This window comes from Silurus meridionalis, chromosome 5 (genome assembly GCF_014805685.1).
Source record: "Silurus meridionalis isolate SWU-2019-XX chromosome 5, ASM1480568v1, whole genome shotgun sequence".
Taxonomy (NCBI): domain Eukaryota; kingdom Metazoa; phylum Chordata; class Actinopteri; order Siluriformes; family Siluridae; genus Silurus; species Silurus meridionalis.
The window spans coordinates 12,972,005-12,991,618 of NC_060888.1; the positions used below are offsets into that span (position 1 = coordinate 12,972,005).

General features: G+C 37.5%; 1 protein-coding gene across 2 annotated transcripts; it reads left to right on the forward strand.

Annotated features, from left to right (window-relative positions):
• The first annotated feature begins 8,567 nt into the window (after positions 1-8,567).
• On the forward strand, positions 8,568-18,446 carry taf7 (TAF7 RNA polymerase II, TATA box binding protein (TBP)-associated factor). Of its 2 annotated transcripts, none has more exons than XM_046849287.1 (13): positions 8,568-8,698; positions 9,028-9,081; positions 11,980-12,056; positions 13,076-13,154; positions 13,355-13,488; positions 13,965-14,088; positions 14,235-14,293; positions 14,474-14,546; positions 16,236-16,343; positions 16,494-16,688; positions 17,126-17,238; positions 17,966-18,025; positions 18,289-18,446. In XM_046849287.1, exons 2-13 carry the CDS (start codon positions 9,063-9,065, stop codon positions 18,331-18,333), a joined length of 1,086 nt encoding a protein of 361 aa, XP_046705243.1. In that variant the 5' UTR covers positions 8,568-8,698; positions 9,028-9,062; the 3' UTR covers positions 18,334-18,446. The 2 variants fall into 2 exon arrangements, with proteins under 2 accessions (XP_046705243.1, XP_046705244.1); XM_046849288.1 differs by having other exon boundaries at positions 8,685-8,809.
• The last annotated feature ends 1,168 nt before the right edge of the window (positions 18,447-19,614 follow it).

Here is a 19,614-nt window from a genome sequence, read left to right on the forward strand (position 1 = left end):
ATATACAAACAGGTTAGTCGAATCTGCTTATAAATATAATTTGTGTGATTATGTCATTAACATTTAGCAATTTTAATATTTTTTAATATATCAAAAGTTAATAACACTCCAACCCACCACCAGCTCTGAAATTCTTAATTGTCACCTTTGGGCTGGCTTCTCGGCTCCTTCCCTGTTTACGGAGTGACGTCATATAAACATGGCTGCGCACTGTCTCAAACAAAAGCTTATATCAATAATTGCATTATATGCCACACTTGCTGGTTAAGAAGCAGCATATACATTACTTATCCCAGTTAGCTGGTTATCTTTTTGCTAAAAAGGTGTGCATTAAGTCGTCCATTTTATTTGATTTTTTGTTTGTGTATCTGCTTGCTTTTTATTAGTAGATATGATAAAACATTTAAAATATTTATAGATATAGCATAATGCAACCAAGAATTAAAAGCACCAGTTACCAGTGTCGGGCGGTCAGGGTCAGCAAAGTCTTCTCTGCTGGCCTAAACACTATCAGAAGCACTGATCTACATTTGGAACATAAATTATAATATTTGTTCAATTAAATTGTATTAATTTATTCCCAACAGTTTATTCTCTTAATTTCGTAGTGTTTCTCCTGGCTGCACTGGTTCCAGTATGTTAGATTTTTTTGTCCACTTAGATTTCAGCCTCCATGTGCTGCTATGTCAATCTAATCTGCCCAGGGCCTTCAAAGTCTGTTCTGCTGGCAGTTTTTACTATAGTCTTCATAAGAAATAGCTCTGTTTCTTAAACCAATCAGATTTCAAATTCGCCTCGCTGACTAGCTGTCCCAGAATAGTCAGCATTTTTCCGTCCTCTGATTGGTTGGTCAAAGGAAAACTGTTACAGCCAAGTTCAACTGGCAAAACACGTCTGTAGCACGCTGCACACATGAATACATCTGAGTTAGATTTTTTCATGCCTACGGAGCAAATATTGATTCTGAACTGCTCCAGGTGATGTAGGCGGCACAGTTGCGGGTTGTAGTGTAGAGGTTTGGAGCTTTAGTATATTGGTATTCACCCTCCATATGCAAAATGCTTCCCTCTCTTTAATGCCACACAATGTTACATATAAGTCCCCACTGAAGGCCCAGGTACCAAATGCACGGCCCACCACTGCCAGTTACATAATAAGGAAATAAGGCTAAATAAAATATAATAGTAATACATATGTGGAATTATAATAAAATATCACCTTGTAATATTAGATTATACAGTACACTTTAACAAAATTAATAAAATGGTCATGCAGGGTGATCATTTAATTATTATATAATTTGATAAATTGCTTTAAAGCTCTTATAAAGATAAGGAAAATAGGGCTTTTGATGACTGAATTTACTATGATTAAGGTAAAAATTTGGCAAGAAGCAATAAAAAATTACTTATAAAATATTTATTCATTTATTTTGTTTTGTTTGTTTACATTATATAAACTAAGCAACACTTTAGTGTTTTTGGAAAAAGAGACCAAATCGCAAAGTTGCATGACAAAGGACACAAGAGAAAGCACAGTTTCCTTACAGGGGTTCCAAGTGGATCTGAACAGATGAAGGATTTTGTGATTTAACAGTCACTTGTAGAAGCATAACGTCTTCATTGGGAATAATATACATTTTTACAATTTGTTAGTTTATTGCACATGGGTTGCACATTTATATGGCCTAAAATACCAAAGTATGTGAGCCAAATGTTCCAGGTGAGATGCCATATGTTGTTTCTCACTTCTAGTTACAAGTGTTTTGGATTTTGCACTTCCTAATTGCTCAGTGACAATAAAGCTGAATCTATTTTAATATAATAAAAATAAAGTTCTTCATGCATGTATAGTTTAATGTAGCAAATAAAGCAAACAACAAAAATATTATGAAATGCTTTACCTGTTTGCAAAAAATAGTAGTCTGTCATTTTGAGACCCATCTGCTGCCTACAAAGTGAATTTCAGTCATCATAAGGAGATGGGGCACAGCTCAACAGGAATGTTATGGTTATATGATAATAATTTAGTGATAATCTCCTCATTCCAAAACAATTGAGAAAATCTAACATTTCAGGCAAACTGTAATTCAACCACTTGAGATATAAATAAATAAATAAATAAAACTAAGCTGAAGATAATGACCTTTGTGAGTGCACCAATGATAATGTAATAAGAGATTAAGAGATGCTCTAACTCTCTTCTACTGTGTTTAGCAGCATCAGTTATCTGGAAATTTGCTGATATTCACATATTTTTTGAATGACCTCTGGCCTCTGAACACCTTCATATGCAAAACTCAAACCTCCTGTTTGGAAGGCTTGGAATGAGCAGGTTCTCTTTTTTTGTATTTAATAAATGTTCTTTGTGTAGCTATTTTTTTTTTTTACCACAGATCCAGCTCTGTGATATTTCCACAGTTAACAGCTATTCAAAGCTATTCGTTATCATTTGAAAAATGTAACATTTTTTGTCTTCACATATATCTTTTTTTTTCACATGGTTCTGTTTTGTCTCTTTTTTTAATGTAAAATGTAATGGTTAAGGTTTAGGCTGTTAATGACGAACATCCATCTTTTTCTTTTTTTTAAATAATTTTTAAGGATTTCCCTTATTTTGCTCTGTAATAAAGAGAACAGAATGCTTCTAATGTTTGGTTTACTGAACAATGGTTTCTGTAAAAATAGAGCTAATTTACCTTAAACTGCCTTAAAAATTGCAATCTAGAGAGGTTTGTGACTGGGGAGTGTCTAGAAGTACATTTACGGTAAAATCTATTAAACCATGTGCCAGGTCTTAAATACCTTGTTAATTAACAATTACAGTGGAACCCGGTTATCTCGCCCTCGGTTATCTCGACAACCCTATTAAGTCGACGTTTTTGAAGTGGAACCGCCAAATTCTCGCTTTTTCTAAGCATTTTTTATCGGTTATGTCGACTTTTTTTATGTCGCCGGGGGGGGGATTAGAAATTTTAACGTCAGTTATGTCGATCGGCACTGTGCAGCCGCAGAAGAACTCGCGCAAGTGGCGGAAAAATCAAACCTTACAGCTGCTACAGGTGTTTGTATTGTATACTGGTGAATCTCTGCTGTTAGTAAGTGCACATATGCCTTTTTTTTGTTAAATGTTATGTGATGAGCAGGGGCGGCGCTCGGCTTCAACTCCTTACCGGCGAGCAGGGTAAGGGCGGCTCTCTCGGTAAGGAGTTGAAGCCGGAGCTTCAGAAAGCGGCCGGCACCTGCCACGCCCCTTCGGCCGTTCACGTTTGAGACTTTTCTGTCCCTCGTTTTTGGTTTCGGGTTCGGTTTTGGATCTTCCGGGGTTTTTTTTCCGGCTTCTCTCTCTCTCTCTCTCTCTCTCTCTCTCTCTCCCCTCCGCGCCAGCGGACGTAAGTTTTTCGGACACTTTGCTTTGTGTGTTTGTGTGGATTACTTCAGCCTGATGGTCATAAGTTTTCAGAAACTTAGTTACTGTTTATTTTCTTTTTTCCACATGTGGACTAAATGTGAGACGGCACTGTGCAGCCGCTGTTTTTGAGCGATCTGTGTATTTATAATGTTGGAGAATATAATAAAGGTTTGTATGGAGAATGGACAGTGGTTTGTATTGTATACTGGTAAATCTCTGCTGTTAGTAGCTGCACTTATGCCTTTTGTTGTTAACAAACGTATGTACATTTTTATAGCATGCCTTCATCAAACAAATCGCGGCAACGCTGTTGTGTAAAAAACCCTCCAAAAACACGTGCATGCACATTCTCATTTATTAACGCACATCATGTACATAAAGAAATTTCAAGCACGTTAATATACTGCCGCCATTTTGTTTTCGTTTATCTCGATCATCGGTTACCTCGATGCTTTTTGGCGACCCCCTACGACATCGACATAACCGGGTTCCACTGTAGTACATTGGGTTAAGATTAGGGTTAGGAACCCTAGGACCCTCCGCACAGTCTGGTATGGAAGGCAGTAGGCATGATGGGTGCATTACTTCATCTGCCTCTCTTCTTTCTCTGAGTTGCCCATTAATCTGGAATAAGGTACATCTGGAGTCATGACCTTATTTCCAATCTTTATGCTACGTAGCAAACAGATTTTTTTCCAGATTAGCCTCATTTAATCATGGTGCACGGACTCTACTGTTACTGAAAGTCATTGCTCTGTTTATTTAGAGTATTTGATGATTAGGTGCGGACCCTTTTATTCACCGAGAGAATTCTCAGCCATTGTTGTGACTGCGGTGTACATTCTGACAGATGCTAACGCTAAACTAGCTATGGAGAAACTGCACGCAGCTATCAGCAAACAGTTGTCGGCACATCCCGAAGGCGCTATCGTTTGCCTCACAGGCCACACTGGACTCTCACACAGACATGGACATTTACACATTTTGGACCATATCAACATGTGCATTGACAATGTCACTACCGTCAAACACGTGAAATGCTTTCCTGATCAGAAGCCCTGGATGAACTCTGAAGTCCGTCTCCTGTTGAAAGAGATGCTGCCTTTAAATCTGGCAACGTAGAGTACTACAACAGAGCCAGGGCCAACCTGAAAAGAGGCATCAGGAGAGCCAAGCTCACATTCAAACTCCACATAGAAGAGCACTCCACAACTCAGACACATGTGGAAAGGCATCCAGACCATCACGGACTACAAACCTACAGTTCAACCAACCAGCAGTGTCCTTCCTACCAGATGAACTCAATCAGTTTTTTGCTCGTTTTGATCAAGGCATAGGACATTTCACTTCAACCACTGACTCTTCTACTGCTTACAGCCCACTTTCACACTCAACAACGGACGTCTATTTAGCATTTAGCAGAGTGGATGTGCACAAGGCAGCTGGCCCGGCATACCGTGTTCTCAGAGCATGCGCTGGACAACTGGCACAGTGGCCCAAGTCACGGTTCCTACATGCCTGAAGACCACAACCATCATACCTGTGCCTAAGCACTCAGCTGCCAAATGCCTGAATGACTTTCACCCAGTTGCACTCACCCCTATCGCTATAAAGTGCTTTGAAAAACTGGTCCTGAATCACCTCACTGCGGGCCTACCACCTACACTGGACCCACACCAGTTTGCCTATCGCCCGAACAGGTCAACAGAGGATGCAGTTTCCACAGCTCTTCATTCAGCCCTCACCCACCTGGATAAAAGCAACACCAATATCAGAATGCTGTTTATTGACTTTAGCGCTGCGTTCAATACAGTCCTCCCCAGTGTACTGATCACTAAGCTTAGTGACCTGGGTACCTGCACATCCACTTGCAGATGGATTCTGGACTTTCTCACCAACGGACCTCAATCTGTTAGTTTAGGCAACCAGGTATCCTCAACCCTCATTCTGAACACAGGCATCCCGCAGGGCTGAGTTCTGAGCCCACTACTCTACTCCCTGTTCACCCACGATTGTGCTCCTCTGTATAACTTCAACATCTTCATCAAGTATGCAGATGACACCACCGTGGTCAGCCAGATCGACAACAACGACGAATCGGACTACAGGGAAGAGATCCAAAGCCTGACAGCATGGTGTGCCACCAACAACCTGACCCTCAACGCCTCGAAGACTAAAGAGATCATCGTGAACTTTAGGAAATCCAACAGCAGGAGACATTCCCCAGTCAACATCAATGAAACTAAGGTAGAGCGAGTCTCCAGCTTTAAGTTCCTGGGAGTTAACATCTCTAAGGGTCTGTTCTGGCACCAGAACACTTCAGCTCTGGTAAAGAAGGCACAACAACACCTGTTCTTCTTGAGAAGTCTAAAGAAAGCTCATCTGTCCCCAGGGATTTTAACGAGTTTCTAGCGCTGCATCATCAAGAGCATCCTGACCAACTCCATCACTGTATGGTATGGAGGCTCCACTGGTTGTGGAGCCCTGCAAACGGTGGTCAAAACCACCCAAAGCATCACTGGCATCCAACTACCTGCCACTGAACACCTTCACCACAGCAGATGTCTGCGCAGAGCTCAAAACATTGTCAAGGACTCTTCACATCCCAGTCACAAACTGTTTAACCTCCTTCTATCAAGAAGATACAGGAACATACATACCAGAACCATCAGTTTAAAGGACAGCTTTTTCCTATCCACCATCACACTACTAAACTCTACACTACACCGCTAGATCACTAAAAAAATTAATAAAATAAAAACACTGTATATAACCTCTGTACAATGCATGTACATATTACATAGTAGATCTTTTTTTTTTACTCCTCATTACATCTACACTATTTTTATCTATATGTGTCTATATATCCTTACTGTACATTCTGCCCAACATTTCACATTCATGTATATATGTGTATATAATTTGTATATAATGTGTATGTATGTACACTGGCGATCAAAATTAGAGAACAATTTGTAAACAATTGAACAATTCTGAAATAATGTCATCTTCACTGCTCAACAGTTGAAGGAGTTTTTGTCCTGTCTATACCATGCTACCGGAACATCCTTTTCCACAAAATAACTAAGGCATTTAAAAAAAAAAAACATTATTTTGCCGAAAGCACACTGATCAAAATTAGAGAACACTTTCAGATACCTCCCAGTTATTGGTGTTAATCTGGCACCTGGTGCTAATTTCCTTGATTATCTGTAAACTCCTATTTAACTGGCAGCCTACCGTCCAGTTTCACTGACTCTGCAAGATGGTGGGCCGTTCTAAAGTGACTGAAAGCCTCCGGCAGCAGGATGTCCAGATGAAGGCCAACGGGATGACCCTATCAGCCATAGCAAGACAAATTGGTCGTTCCAGATTTGTGATTACAAGAATATTGAATCTTTACAACATCACAAACTTATTCAAGTCCGCCTAGAAGGCTGGTCGTCCACGGAAGACAAATACAAAAGAGGACAGGATACTGCAGAGGATCTCAATGGGCAATTGTTTCCACACTGCAGCTGGAATTGCTCACCAGTTCAGTGCTGAACAGGGTAAGGATCTGTCTCGTCATACAGTGTTTCAACGTTTAAGAGCATTTGGACTGAAAGCCCACTCTGCAGTGACCAAACCTCTCATTAGCAGAAAGAATCAAAAGGCTAGACTAAGCTTTGCTGAGGAGCATGTTGTGTGGACAGAGGAGAACTGGTCCAAAGTTCACTTCAGTGATGGAAGAAAGTTTAATTTATTTGGGTCCGATGGGAAATATTATGTTAGGTGACAAACTAGAGAAAGACTGAACCCAAAGTGTGTAAAGAAGTCAGTGAAAAGTGGAGGAGAAGGTGTCATGGTTTGGGGCATGTTTTCTGCAGCAGGAGTTGGGCCTCTTATAGAGCTACATGGCAGAGTGAATGCAAATGTTTATCAGAACCTTCTTCAACAACATATGGTTCCTTCCCCGCGTTCATCACCCAATCAGCCCACAGTGTTCATGCAGGACAACGCTCCATGTCACACAGCAAAACGGGTAAAGCAGTTCCTTGAAACTGAAAACATTGAAATAATGACATGGCCTGCCCAGAGTCCTGATCTCAACCCAACAGAGAACCTCTGGAAAATCCTTGGCGACAAAATTATGGCCAAGAAACCCACTACAGTCACCGAACTGTGGAGGAGACTGGAAGAAGAGTGGACAAAAAAATGATTTTTTTTAAAATGCGTTAATTTGTGTTAATTTGTGGAAAAGGTGTTCTGGTAGCATGGTATAGACAGGACAAAAACTCCTTCAACTGTTGAGCAGTGAAGATGACATTATTTCAGAATTGTTCAATTGTTTATAAATTGTTCTCTAATTTTGATCGCCACTGTATGTATATATATATATATATATATATATATATATATATATATATATATATATATATATATATATATATATAACCTTCCACTTCTGCACATTTCCTCTTCAATGCCATAGCCTTAGAACATTTACCTGTACTTCAACGATGTCCACACTTCTCTGCACTAAAGGCAATAGCCTTTATATTTATTCACTGTACATATGCTTAAATATATATATATATATATATATATATATATATATATATATATATATATATATATATATATTTAAATCCACACTGTACTATGGTACAGTGTGGATTTAAATATATAAAATGTGCTTCAACTAAACACTAAGTAAAGGGTCTCAATTCTTGTATGCGAGTGCTATTTTAGTTTTATAATTTAAACTAATTTACAGAAATTTCTATAATTCTGTTTTTACTTTGTCTTTATATGTAAAGACAAAGTAAAAACAGAATTATAGAAATTTCTGTAAATTAGTTTAAATTATAAAACTAAAATAGCACTCGCACATAAGAATTGAGACCCTTTACTTAGTGTTTAGTTGAAGCACATTTGTCACCCATTACATCTTCTACTCTTTGGGGTATAAAGCAACAAGTTTTGCAAACCTGGAATGGGGAATTTTCTACAAATCTTCATGGCAAATTCTCTCAAGCTGTTCAAGTTGGATGGGGATCTTGCTTAGGGTCAGGCTCAGTGGCAGCATGGCCATACTGGGGCTGGAACCCCAGACCTTCCTATTAGTATTCCGATTATTTTTCTTTTCAAATAATAACCCGAACTATCTAATTCACAAAAGGTCAATTTGGCAATGAGATACAAAACAGCAGGGGGCAGTAATGTGACGGTGTTCACTCCGAGCACTCCTGCAGCAAAAAGAAGAACAAGGATCCCAAGAACACAAGAAACTGGGTTTATTTCGGTAAATTCCCGCTTTGTTATTTTAATAACCTGATTATTTTAGATAATTGCCCAGGTTTGACAATTAAGCAAGCTCCTGTCATTTAACACAAATTTGATAAATATATTTCAGGTAATTTTAAACATTTTGGCTTAACATTTTCTGGCTAAAGTAGCTAAAGCAAATGCTAATCTACCTACCTAGTTAGCTAAATATGCATACTTAACGTTGTCACGTAAGACCAGTACAATCATTAGAAAATTAATAATTTGCAATAACTGTAGTACTGTAGTGCTAGAATCTGACCACTAACCCGGCACCAGAGCGATAACAACGACATTCCTTTTCAGGAGGAGGTTGGCGTTAGGTACAGGATAACAGCACAATGGCGTCTAAAACGAAAGGTAGGGGAGAACTTTTATATATCGTTTATATTTAAACTCAATTAGAAAATGCTTAACCCTTAACCCTGTTGAGAATGTCGATGGAGTATAGAGAAAGTCAGAAAGAGTTCCATTGTGTCTTTTTGGATTTAGAGAAAGTGTAAGACAGGGTGCAGAGAGGGGAGTTGTGGTATTGTATGAGGAATTCATATTCCTGGTGTGGCAGAGAAATATGTGAGAGTGGTGCAGGACATGTATGAGGCACCAGTGAAGTGTGCAGTAGGAACGACGGACTGCATCAAGGATCGGCCCTGAGCCCTTTCCTGTTTGCAGTGGTAATGGACAGGTTGACGGACGAGGTCAGACAGGGGTCTTCATGGACTATGATAATTGTGGATGATATTGTGATTTGTGGTGAGAGTAGAGAGCAGGTTGAGAAGAGCCTGGAGAGGTGGAGGTACGTGCTGGAGAGAAGGGGGATGAAAGTCAGTAGGAGTAAGACAGAGTAGTACATGTGTGTGAATGAGAGGGAGGGCAGTGGAGTGGTGCGGTTGCAGGAAGAAGAGGTGGTGAAGGCGGAGGAGTTCAGGTACATGGGGTCAACAGTGCAAAGTAATGGAGAGTGTGTTAGAGAAGTGAAGAAAAAAATGTAAGCAGGGTGGAGAAAAGAGGCAGGAGTGATTTGTGATAGAAGGGTATCTGTAAGAGTGAAAGGGAAAGATTATAGGACTATGGTGAGAGCTGATATGTTGTATGGTTTAGAGCAGGGGTCACCAACGTGGACCACATAAGTCGCCCGCGAGCCTTTTCTAAAAATAGCTGTTTCCTACCTTGTTAAATCATTGGTGATCATTATTGTGAGAAATCATTAAGATGATCAGTGTCATCACATAGATCAGGGGTGTCAAACTCAGTGTCAAATCCGTCCCGATGTACAATTATATCCGGCCCGCGAGATGATTTTATAAAGATCTATTTTATTATTATTATTGTTATTATTGTTATTAATGTCCCGGCGATATGAAGCGCTGATAACACAAACTACAGATCCCATAATGCAGCGCTTCAGCTGCCTTACCGAACGCTAGACTACCTGGGAACATTCCAACGTCAATCAAGTCGAGCTTCTGTTGATGTATTTAACCCTATTGTACAGTTATTGTGAAACAGCGCCTCACGGTGTTGAAGAGAAAAGTTGATTCTGGAAACAGAGCCTTTCAAAACCGATGGGATTCTGAGTACGTATATGTTTACTGACACTGCCGGTAAACACGTGTGTCTTATTTGTGGAGCGAATGTGGCTGTAATAAGAAATTGAATCTAAGACGGAACTACGAGACTAAACATCAGGATAAGCTGAAAAACCTGAATGCACAGCAGAAGATACAGAAAGTAGAAGAGTTAAAGAAGAATCTGACATTTCAGCAGACGTTTTTCACCAGAGCAAAATCACAAAGTGAAGCTGGTGTGAAATCAGAGGCACATCAGCCGGTTATTTACTGAGGGAGAGTTTGTGAAGAGCTGCATGATGAAGCTATGAGATGTCTGGTGTTTGACAGGAGATATTTTTATGGAGAGCAAAATATTTTAAGTTATTTAAAGTTACATTTTGTTCTGTAATAATATTCCTGTCTGTTTTTATTCATATTTATGTTCAAAAAACATTGTTTTAGTGTGTTCAATAAATGTTTATCCTGTTGGGCCTGCAACCTAAAGTGTGCTTTGAGTTTTGGCCCCCTGTTCGATTGAGTTTGACACCCTGACATATATGAATATAATTAATTATTAATAATAACATATAATTAAAGGTAAATTGAGCAAATTTGTTATTTCAGAAGTGTGTATCAAACTTTTAGCCTTTCACATCAGTCGGTACTCAAGAAGTAGCTCTGTTTCAAAAAGGTTTGTGACCCCTGGTTTAGAGATGGTGGCATTGAGAAAAAGACAGGAGGTGGAGCTGGAGGTAGCAGAGCTGAAGATGTTGAGGTTTTTATTGGGAGTGTAGAGCATGGACAGGATTAGAAATTAGTTTATTAGAGTTAAAGTGAGGGAATCATAATTAAGATGGTTTGGACATGTGCATAAGAGGGACATGGGGTATATCGGGAGGTTTATGGCTGTTGTATGGATGTGGTCCCTAATAGGAGCAGTTGAAAGAAGACACTCTGTATACTGTTATTACAATTTCATGCAAGTGTTTTTTTGGGGGTTTTTTGGGGGGTTATGATAAAGTTTAAAGGGAAAAAAGGAATATTTCCTGTACCTTTTAATGATGTTTGGTCTAATTCCAGCGATATTTGTTTGCTTGGTGCTTGAGCTTGGATGATTTAGAGGAACTCTACCTCCCCTGCTGCCTCATTAGTGCAGTAGGTAGCGCCATAATCTGAAGGTTGTGAGTTCAATCTTCCCCCAGGGCATGAGAGCTTTATTGGGAAGTGGTACCTCAGTGGTAAGGCTGATCTGAGTTACTGATCAGAAGTTCTGTGTTATAGGCCGCAGGCCGCATGTAGCCACTCTTGGGCAAATGAGCAAGGCCCTTAACCCTTCAGGTGTACTGAATCATATCTGTCCCTGCGCTCTAAACCCACTTCCTTACATCGCTGAGAAAAGACAAAGTATTTTATTGTGCTGTTATGTATATGGGACAAGTTAAAAAGAAAAAGCCCCCCTCTCTCTGTGATTTCTAAGCGAGAAATTAACCTTGTAGTGGACATTCTATGTCCGCTCCTCTGGGAGGACTTGCAATTAAATTGAATAATAAATAAATATATAAATATATAAATAAAGAAGGTTTGGTTACAATAAAGTGTTGTCAAACCATTGACTATCTTTGCATCATGAATAGGCATCAGATTGACCTGTGCAGTATAAAAGGTTTAGTTTTTTTTTCATATACATGAAAGTTTTTTTCTTTTGTAGCTGGGAAAGTTAATTCCAAAAGCAAAGAAGACGCTCCTCATGAGCTGGAAAACCAGTTTGTTCTGCGGCTACCTCAGGTAAGCATTAAAAAAAAAAAAAAAAAAAAAAAAAAAAAGATATATACACACACACACACACATATATGTGTATGTGTATATATATATATATATATATATATATATATATATATATATATATATATATATATATATATATATATATATATATATTAGTCTACATATATGGTTAAATATGAAGTGGTCTGAGTAATAATGAACAATCCCTACTATATATTCACTCTAAAATAAAAGCCTTCTAACATTTGTGCACAATTGTACTATGGTTTGTTTACACTTGTATTTTGTATAGACACATTCCCTTTCCCCCTAATATATTTTTATTAGATTCTCTTTTTTTCTAGTCTGTTCCAGCTTGTTTAATTTATATTAATCTGTGAATGTTTGTCTTGTATGTTGATCTCTGTAATAAAAGATTGGTTTACTTAAAACTCAAATACAGTAATAGCTTAAGGACAGTTAAGTTCCATTTATAATTAATAAACATTTAATAGAGTGTATTCATATGCTTATTCATATGTGATGATACACAGATAGGAGAATATTTTAGCACCACTGGAATCAAAGCACTGGAGTTATAGAGTAAAACATCTATTCTCTTACTCTCACATTCCTAAAGCTTTTGTTTAATCTATGTGGCATCATGTTGGAAATGATTAACCAAATAGAATTTTCTCTTTCCTTCTCTAAAAGTATATAGTAAATACACATGTAGTCCGCTCTATATATATAGTTGTACATTGACTGTGTTGTTATTTTTGCTGTTTGCCACAGTAAATGTTATCAGCTCAAAGTGCAGACTTTCAGCTTAGTTTTATAGTAGTCTTGAAATGTTGGGTTCTCTTAACATGAATAGATTGCATCTGAATGTTGTTATATAATATTTGTGTATTTCTGTCATCTACTAGATAAAATAAACCCAAATCATTGCCTAAAACCTAAAAATTTTACTTCCCCATGATTGATCGATCAATCTCTCTGTCTAACTGTCTGTCTATCTAATTCTGCCTCACTTTTAGGAGTATGCATCCACAGTGAGAAGAATTGCCCAATCTGGCAGCATGAATCTTAAAGACAGACTCACTATAGAGTTGCATGGTATGTTTAGTAAAATGGCTCTGAGAAACAAGGATAAGATGCATATATAGCAGTAATTGTTATTCAGAGGTGAATAATAATGTGAAAATAATGTAAAATGTTTCATTAAAATATGTATTTCTTATAATAATTTCTGACAAAATGTTTAACAGGTACAAACCACTTTTTTCTAACTAGCCCTGTTTGTTCTACCTTCTTAGCTGATGGCCGTCATGGAATTGTTAGAGTGGACCGTGTCCCTTTAGCTTGTAAATTAGTAGATCTGCCCTGCATCCTGGAGTCCTTAAAAACAGTTGACAAGAAGACCTTTTATAAGACTGCTGATGTTTGCCAGGTAATACCAGCTACCTTTATACTAAAATCTTCCTTCATTAGCGATTCAGCCAACACGTTAATTTTATACTTATGTTTTTGTTCTTGGGGAAAATTATGCTTCCGTTTTAAATAAGATTTTGATATGGTTTTCTTCTCCTGCATGTAAGAATTTTCTAGTCTCTAAAGTTTAACAAGCTGGTAATTTGTGAAGTTGTGATGCATGCATTTTTCTTGACAGACTCAGAGGTGCAAATCTGATTAACAGTATAGAGTCAGTATAGCGGAGGATACACAATACATCCTTACGATATCAAACATACTTTGTCCATACACATCAGGGTAGACCAGATATGATTTCTAAACCAATCCAGCCAATAAACAGTGCTTTTATCCACAGAGACATAGACAGCAGCATGGGAGTCTGGGTCACAACTGATCACAAGTACAAGAAACAAGCCCAAATAGTCTGAGCAGTTTTAATTATCTTATTTCTAGATGTTGGTGTGCACTCTGGATGGAGACCTCTACCCTCCTCTAGAGGAGCCTACCGGAACTGTAGACTCCAAAACAAAGAAAAAGGATAAGGACAAAGACAAGAAGTTTATCTGGAATCACGGCAGTACGTTTCTTCTTCCTGTGCTGAATGTTCTGATAAAGTCTATATACACAACATGAACATCACTGACTTGTCTAAAGTGACAAAAAGCTTCACATATCATGGCTAGATTGAAGTTATTTAATATTGTGTTTTGTCTCTCTTTCCAGTTACCTGCCCTCTGAAGAACACAAGAAAAAGGCGATTTAGGAAGACTGCAAAGAAGAAGGTAGTCGTGCATTGATCCTGTAGGGCTTTTTGGTATCCATTTGTTATCTTTATTGTTGTGTATTTAGTGTGTGTGTGTGTGTGTGTGTGTGTGTGTGTGTGTGTGTGTGTGTGTGTGTGTGTGTGTGTGCGTGCGCATACACCTACACACTCTAACTGTCTAATCTGCAATGTTTTCCAGTACATTGAATCTCCAGATGTGGAAAAAGAGGTGAAGAGGCTCCTAAGCACAGATGCTGAAGCTGTCAGTGTCCGTATCCTTTTGTGTCTTTTGTCTTGTCTTGTCTTACTTTCAAGCCACTCATGACACCACCAAATAAACTGTACTTATACTTTTTCTGATAGTTTCAGATTAGTCTGCACAGAGAAACAGAATTAAAAAAATAATAAAATCCATCAAATACTAATTAATTTATATATCATATAATTGTTTTTTCTGGATATTGTTTTAGGTTTTTTCTCTCTGTGTTAAAATAAACCTACCATAAAAGTTCTAGACTGTGAATTATGTGTGTATGTATGTATGTTTGTATGTAGGTATGTATGTATGTGTGTGTATATATATATATATATATATATATATATATATATATATATATATATATATATATATATATATATATATATATATATATATAATATGGTGGTCTAGTGGTTAGGATGCGGCGCTCTTACAGCTGCGGCCTGAGTTCGATCCCCGGTCAGGGAACCAACCCCAGCTACTCTTAGTGCTGGTCCCAAGCACGGATAAATGGGGAGGGTTGCGTTAGGAAGGGCATCCAGCGTAAAAACGTGCCAAATCAAACAGTTTTCCTCCACTGTTTACATACACACGTGTGTGTGTGTATATGTGTGTGTGTGTGTGTGTGTGTGTGTATATATATATATATATATATATATATATATATATATATATACACACGCACACACGCAGTGGTGTGAAAGTGTTTGATTTCTTGTTTTTTTTGCATGTTGTCACACTTTTATGTTTCAGATCAAACTAATTTAAATATTAGTAAAAGATAACACAAATAAACACAACATGCAGTTTTTAAATGAAGGTTTTTATTATTGAGGGAAAACAAAATCCAAAACTACATAGCCCTGTGTGAAAAAGTACCTAATAACTGGTTGGGCCACCCAGCAACAACTGCAATCAAGCGTTTGCGATAACTTGCAATGAGTAATCTATGCAGAATTTTTGTAATTCAGCCACATTGGAGGGTTTTCGAACATGAACCGCCTTTTTAAGGTCATGCCACAGCATCTCAATAGGATTCAGGTCAGGACTTTGACTAGGCCACTCCACAGTCTTCATTTTGTTTTTCTTTAGCCATTTAGAGGCCCTGTGAGGCGAAATTAAAATCTAATTGGTTAAAGAAAGATTCTCTGGTAAAAGGGCCAGCAGTATTGACTTTGAAGGCCCTGGGCAGATTAGATCGACACGGCAGCACATATAGGCTGAAATCTGATTGGACAAAAATTTTTACACACATATACTGGAAGCAGTGCAGCCAAGAGAATAAACTGTTGGGAATAAATTAATACAATTGCATGAAACAAATATTAGAATTTAGGTTGTAAATGTAGGTCAGTGCTTCTCATAGTGTTTAGGCCAGCAGAGAAGGCTTTGCTGGCCCTGACTGCCTGCCACTGAGCTAACCAATGTTGATTTATTCATTGATAGAGGCTAAAAGCACTTTTGTACGTCGGTCTGGATAAGGGTTTCTGCTAAATGCTGTAAATTTAAGAAGATTTGTTAAAAGTCAAAGCCAGGTCAAATATTATTTAGTTCTTTAAGTACCAGAAATAAGTATGAGAAAGTTCATGCAGTATTTGATTGTATATAATATTTCATACAGCAATAAATAACAGAATAAAACAAGCTGGTGGAAAAAGAATGGAATGGAAGTTCTAGTGTGTTACCTTGACTTGGTCCTTAGGATGGGAAGTGATTGCTGAAGATGAGACTAAAGAAACTGACAATAATTTGTCACTATCGAATTTGGATTCACCTGGAACCTCTGGGCACAAGGGTCATGACTCTTCAGGTAATTTCCACTTAAAAAGGACAAACCATAAACACATGCTTTTGTTATAAGCAGTTGTTTAACATTTATTTTAAATAGAAATGCTCAGTTAACCTGAGTTCATATTACTGTATGTGTCTAAAAGATTTCTTTTTGTATTCTTTTGTTCAGTGCCACATGATGAGTTGCGAGAGATATTTAATGACATTAGCAGTAGCAGTGAAGATGAGGATGATGATGGTGACCGGCATGAAGACGAAGACCTCAATATCATGGACACAGAAGACGACATGGTGGGTCGTCTCAACGAGAAGCTTAACGAGTCTGATGGGGGAAGAGATGAAAACAACCGGAACAACCAAATGGGTACGATGGTTGTGCACTTTTAGCAGTAGGGGCAAGAGGCCAATTAAGATCGGAGTTCTATTAATGGTAGATAATCCAAAGGCACAAGAACCCATCTGATGACTAAACAGCTTTATATGCATCATGTGCCTGTCGTATGCATCTATTAGAGCACATTGTCCCGCAGTGATTGACAGTCCTAATCGGTCCAGCTGGGCACCAGAGAGCACTCTGAAATCTGTGACTTCTTGCTGTTCTACAAATGGCACATATTAAAACCCTTCAGAAAGAGTTACTCTTGTCACAGTTCTGCTCTGATCTGTCAAGAAGCCGTGTCTTTGGAATATGATTGATTTACAGTATTTTATGAAAATTGATGGCCCATAAAATGACAAATTTCCTTAAATTATGACTCGACATTTGGAGAAAGGGTTTAACTCTTTGCCATTAATCTGCAGTGATGGACTTCCAGATGCAGATCAACAATCTCAAGGCTAAACTGCAGGAGACACGAGCACGAAAAAAGCAGCAGGAAGATTTGATCATGAAAGTGGAGAATCAGGCACTAAAGGTGAGGTACCACATGAACTATGCACAGTGTTCTTTCTAATTCTCCCTCTCTCTCTCTCTCTCTCTCTTTTTTTTTTTTTTACATCTCTTCTTTAGAATAAGCACAGAGATGCTTGTCTAAAAAAATTTAGACTAATCAAAACCCTTTTAGAATTATATTCAGTGGTCCACCAAATAGAAATAGAACTGTTGCATTAATTCAGTTTATCATGTTTGGAGAAAGAAGGATTGAATGTTTGATTCCAAGTACATCTACAGTGAAATACTGGTTGGGGCATAATGATAAGGAGCGAAATGACATTGCATGCCATTCAATGAATACAAAGATGTATGGAGCAGTCTAAAAGGACATAAAATTCTCTCATCAGCAAAGAAACTGAATCTGTAAAGAAGATTCAATAATTCTAAAACACACTTGACTCCAAACATCAGCCAAGATAACTCAAGAATGCCCTGCACGGCCTCAATTACGTAAAGTAAAAACAAAAAAGGGACCAAAACTGAACTATAGTGCTTCCTAAACTTAATTACTTGCTACTTTAGATAAAAGCTGTAATTGCAAATAACACCATTGAAACAAAGTACTATTTATTTTATGCTGTACAAATATGTTCTGTTTTTCTTTGTATATGCCTTTAAATACATACATTCTTTTTTTTGTCATTATATCATTTAAGTTATTTTATTTATTTGTCAAGTATTTTACATTTTGTCACTTTCTTTTGCAGGCCCGCTTTCAGGCTCTACTAAATGAATTTATCCACCAGGAAGAGCGTGAAATGGAGAAGGTACAGTGCTGCATAACCAAATGCCTATAATGTTCCACTAGAAATAATGCATCATTGATGCACTTAATCTGCTTAATAGATGGTCAGTTTGATGAACAAGTGTTGTGTGTAAACCCTTGCTACTAAGACTGGCCACTGGGTTTGTTTATTCTTGAACAGATATGTTGACATATAAATCTAACTTTTGAATTCTGATTAATTTGTATATACTTAGCCAGCAAATAAAGCTAGCCATTAATCATCTCTTGTTTCTTCTGCAACAGCTGGCTTCCCTGCAAGAACAGCTGGACTCACTGATGGAGAAATGACCAAAAGAGGGCAGTGCAATCTCAACTCACTGCTGAATGAACCATGTTATAACCAGCAGTTTTGTTACTGAATTATTTTAGTGTAATGTTATTAAATGTTAATCTAAATCTTACTTGGGTTGTGGTGGGATTTTTTTCATATCATGATGGATTATTTTATGGAGGACTCTCCGTTTATTAAATGCATGTTTTAAAAGTGTAATAAAAAAAGCAGGGTTTTCTGAAGGTTTTGCCAGTTTCATTGCAAATGAATAAAAATAATAATAAAAAAATTATAAACTGGTATTTGGTTATTAAGTGCCTTAAAGCCTCTCTGTTTTCCTGTTGTCTTGTTAATGTACTACTCATTCTCAAGCTCAGTGTAAAGGCGTTTGCCAACAGGCACCTGAAGGACTCTCATATGTTTTTGAAGATTCTCTGGTCTGATGAAACTAAGATTGAATTTATTGTCCTTAATCCCGAAACGTTATATTTGGAGTAAATCGGGCATCGCTCATAGTTGCTAAAGGTGCTTCAGCAAAGAACTGTGTAAAGGGTCTGACACTTATGAGGTTCTTTTTTTTTTTTTTTATTAAATAAATGTATTTAAAATGCTCTTTATAATTTGTAATTATTTGGGTACTGAGTGTTGATAAATGAGAAAAAATAAATTTTAACGATTGTAATATTGGGCTGCAACATAAAATTGAAGGCGGTCTTAATATTTTTTCCGGAAGGCACTGTAGGAATTTGCCTTTCATAGTTGCATGTAACATTTACAGGAATGGAAAGAGAAAAATAGGGGAGGCCTTTTTTCCCCACTCTAACCATACTAGATATTATAGTAATAATTTTTTTTACTTAGTTTTTATTTACAATTTTTTTGTGCTACAATATGTACCAAATAGAATTACAGTAAGGAAAATAAGTATTTGAACACCCTGCTATTTTGCAAGTTCTCCCACTTAGAAATCATGGATGGGTCTGAAATTGTCATCGTAGGTGCATGTCCACTGTGAGAGACATAATCTAAAAAAAAAAAATCCAGAAATCACAATGTATGATATTTTTAACTAGTTATTTGTATGATACAGCTGCAAATAAGTATTTGAACACCTGAGAAAGTCAATGTTAATATCTTTTAATGGTCTCAAAAAATCATTGATCAGAAAATACGAAGAAAAAAAAAGGAAGAGAATAGTTATAATCTTTACATGTTTAAGCTTTATTTGTAAACCTATGGATACCTTTTTCCAGAAAGAAGTCAGTGTTGTTCCAGTCGTTGTTGTAGGCCTGCAAAAA

Excerpts from the sequence above, each read along its gene's own strand:
- taf7 (XM_046849287.1), top strand. Across the intron at positions 12,057-13,075 it reads TTGTTCTGCGGCTACCTCAG|GAGTATGCATCCACAGTGAG; the intron begins GTAAGCATTAAA and ends CCTCACTTTTAG. Across the intron at positions 14,547-16,235 it reads TGCTGAAGCTGTCAGTGTCC|GATGGGAAGTGATTGCTGAA; the intron begins GTATCCTTTTGT and ends CTTGGTCCTTAG.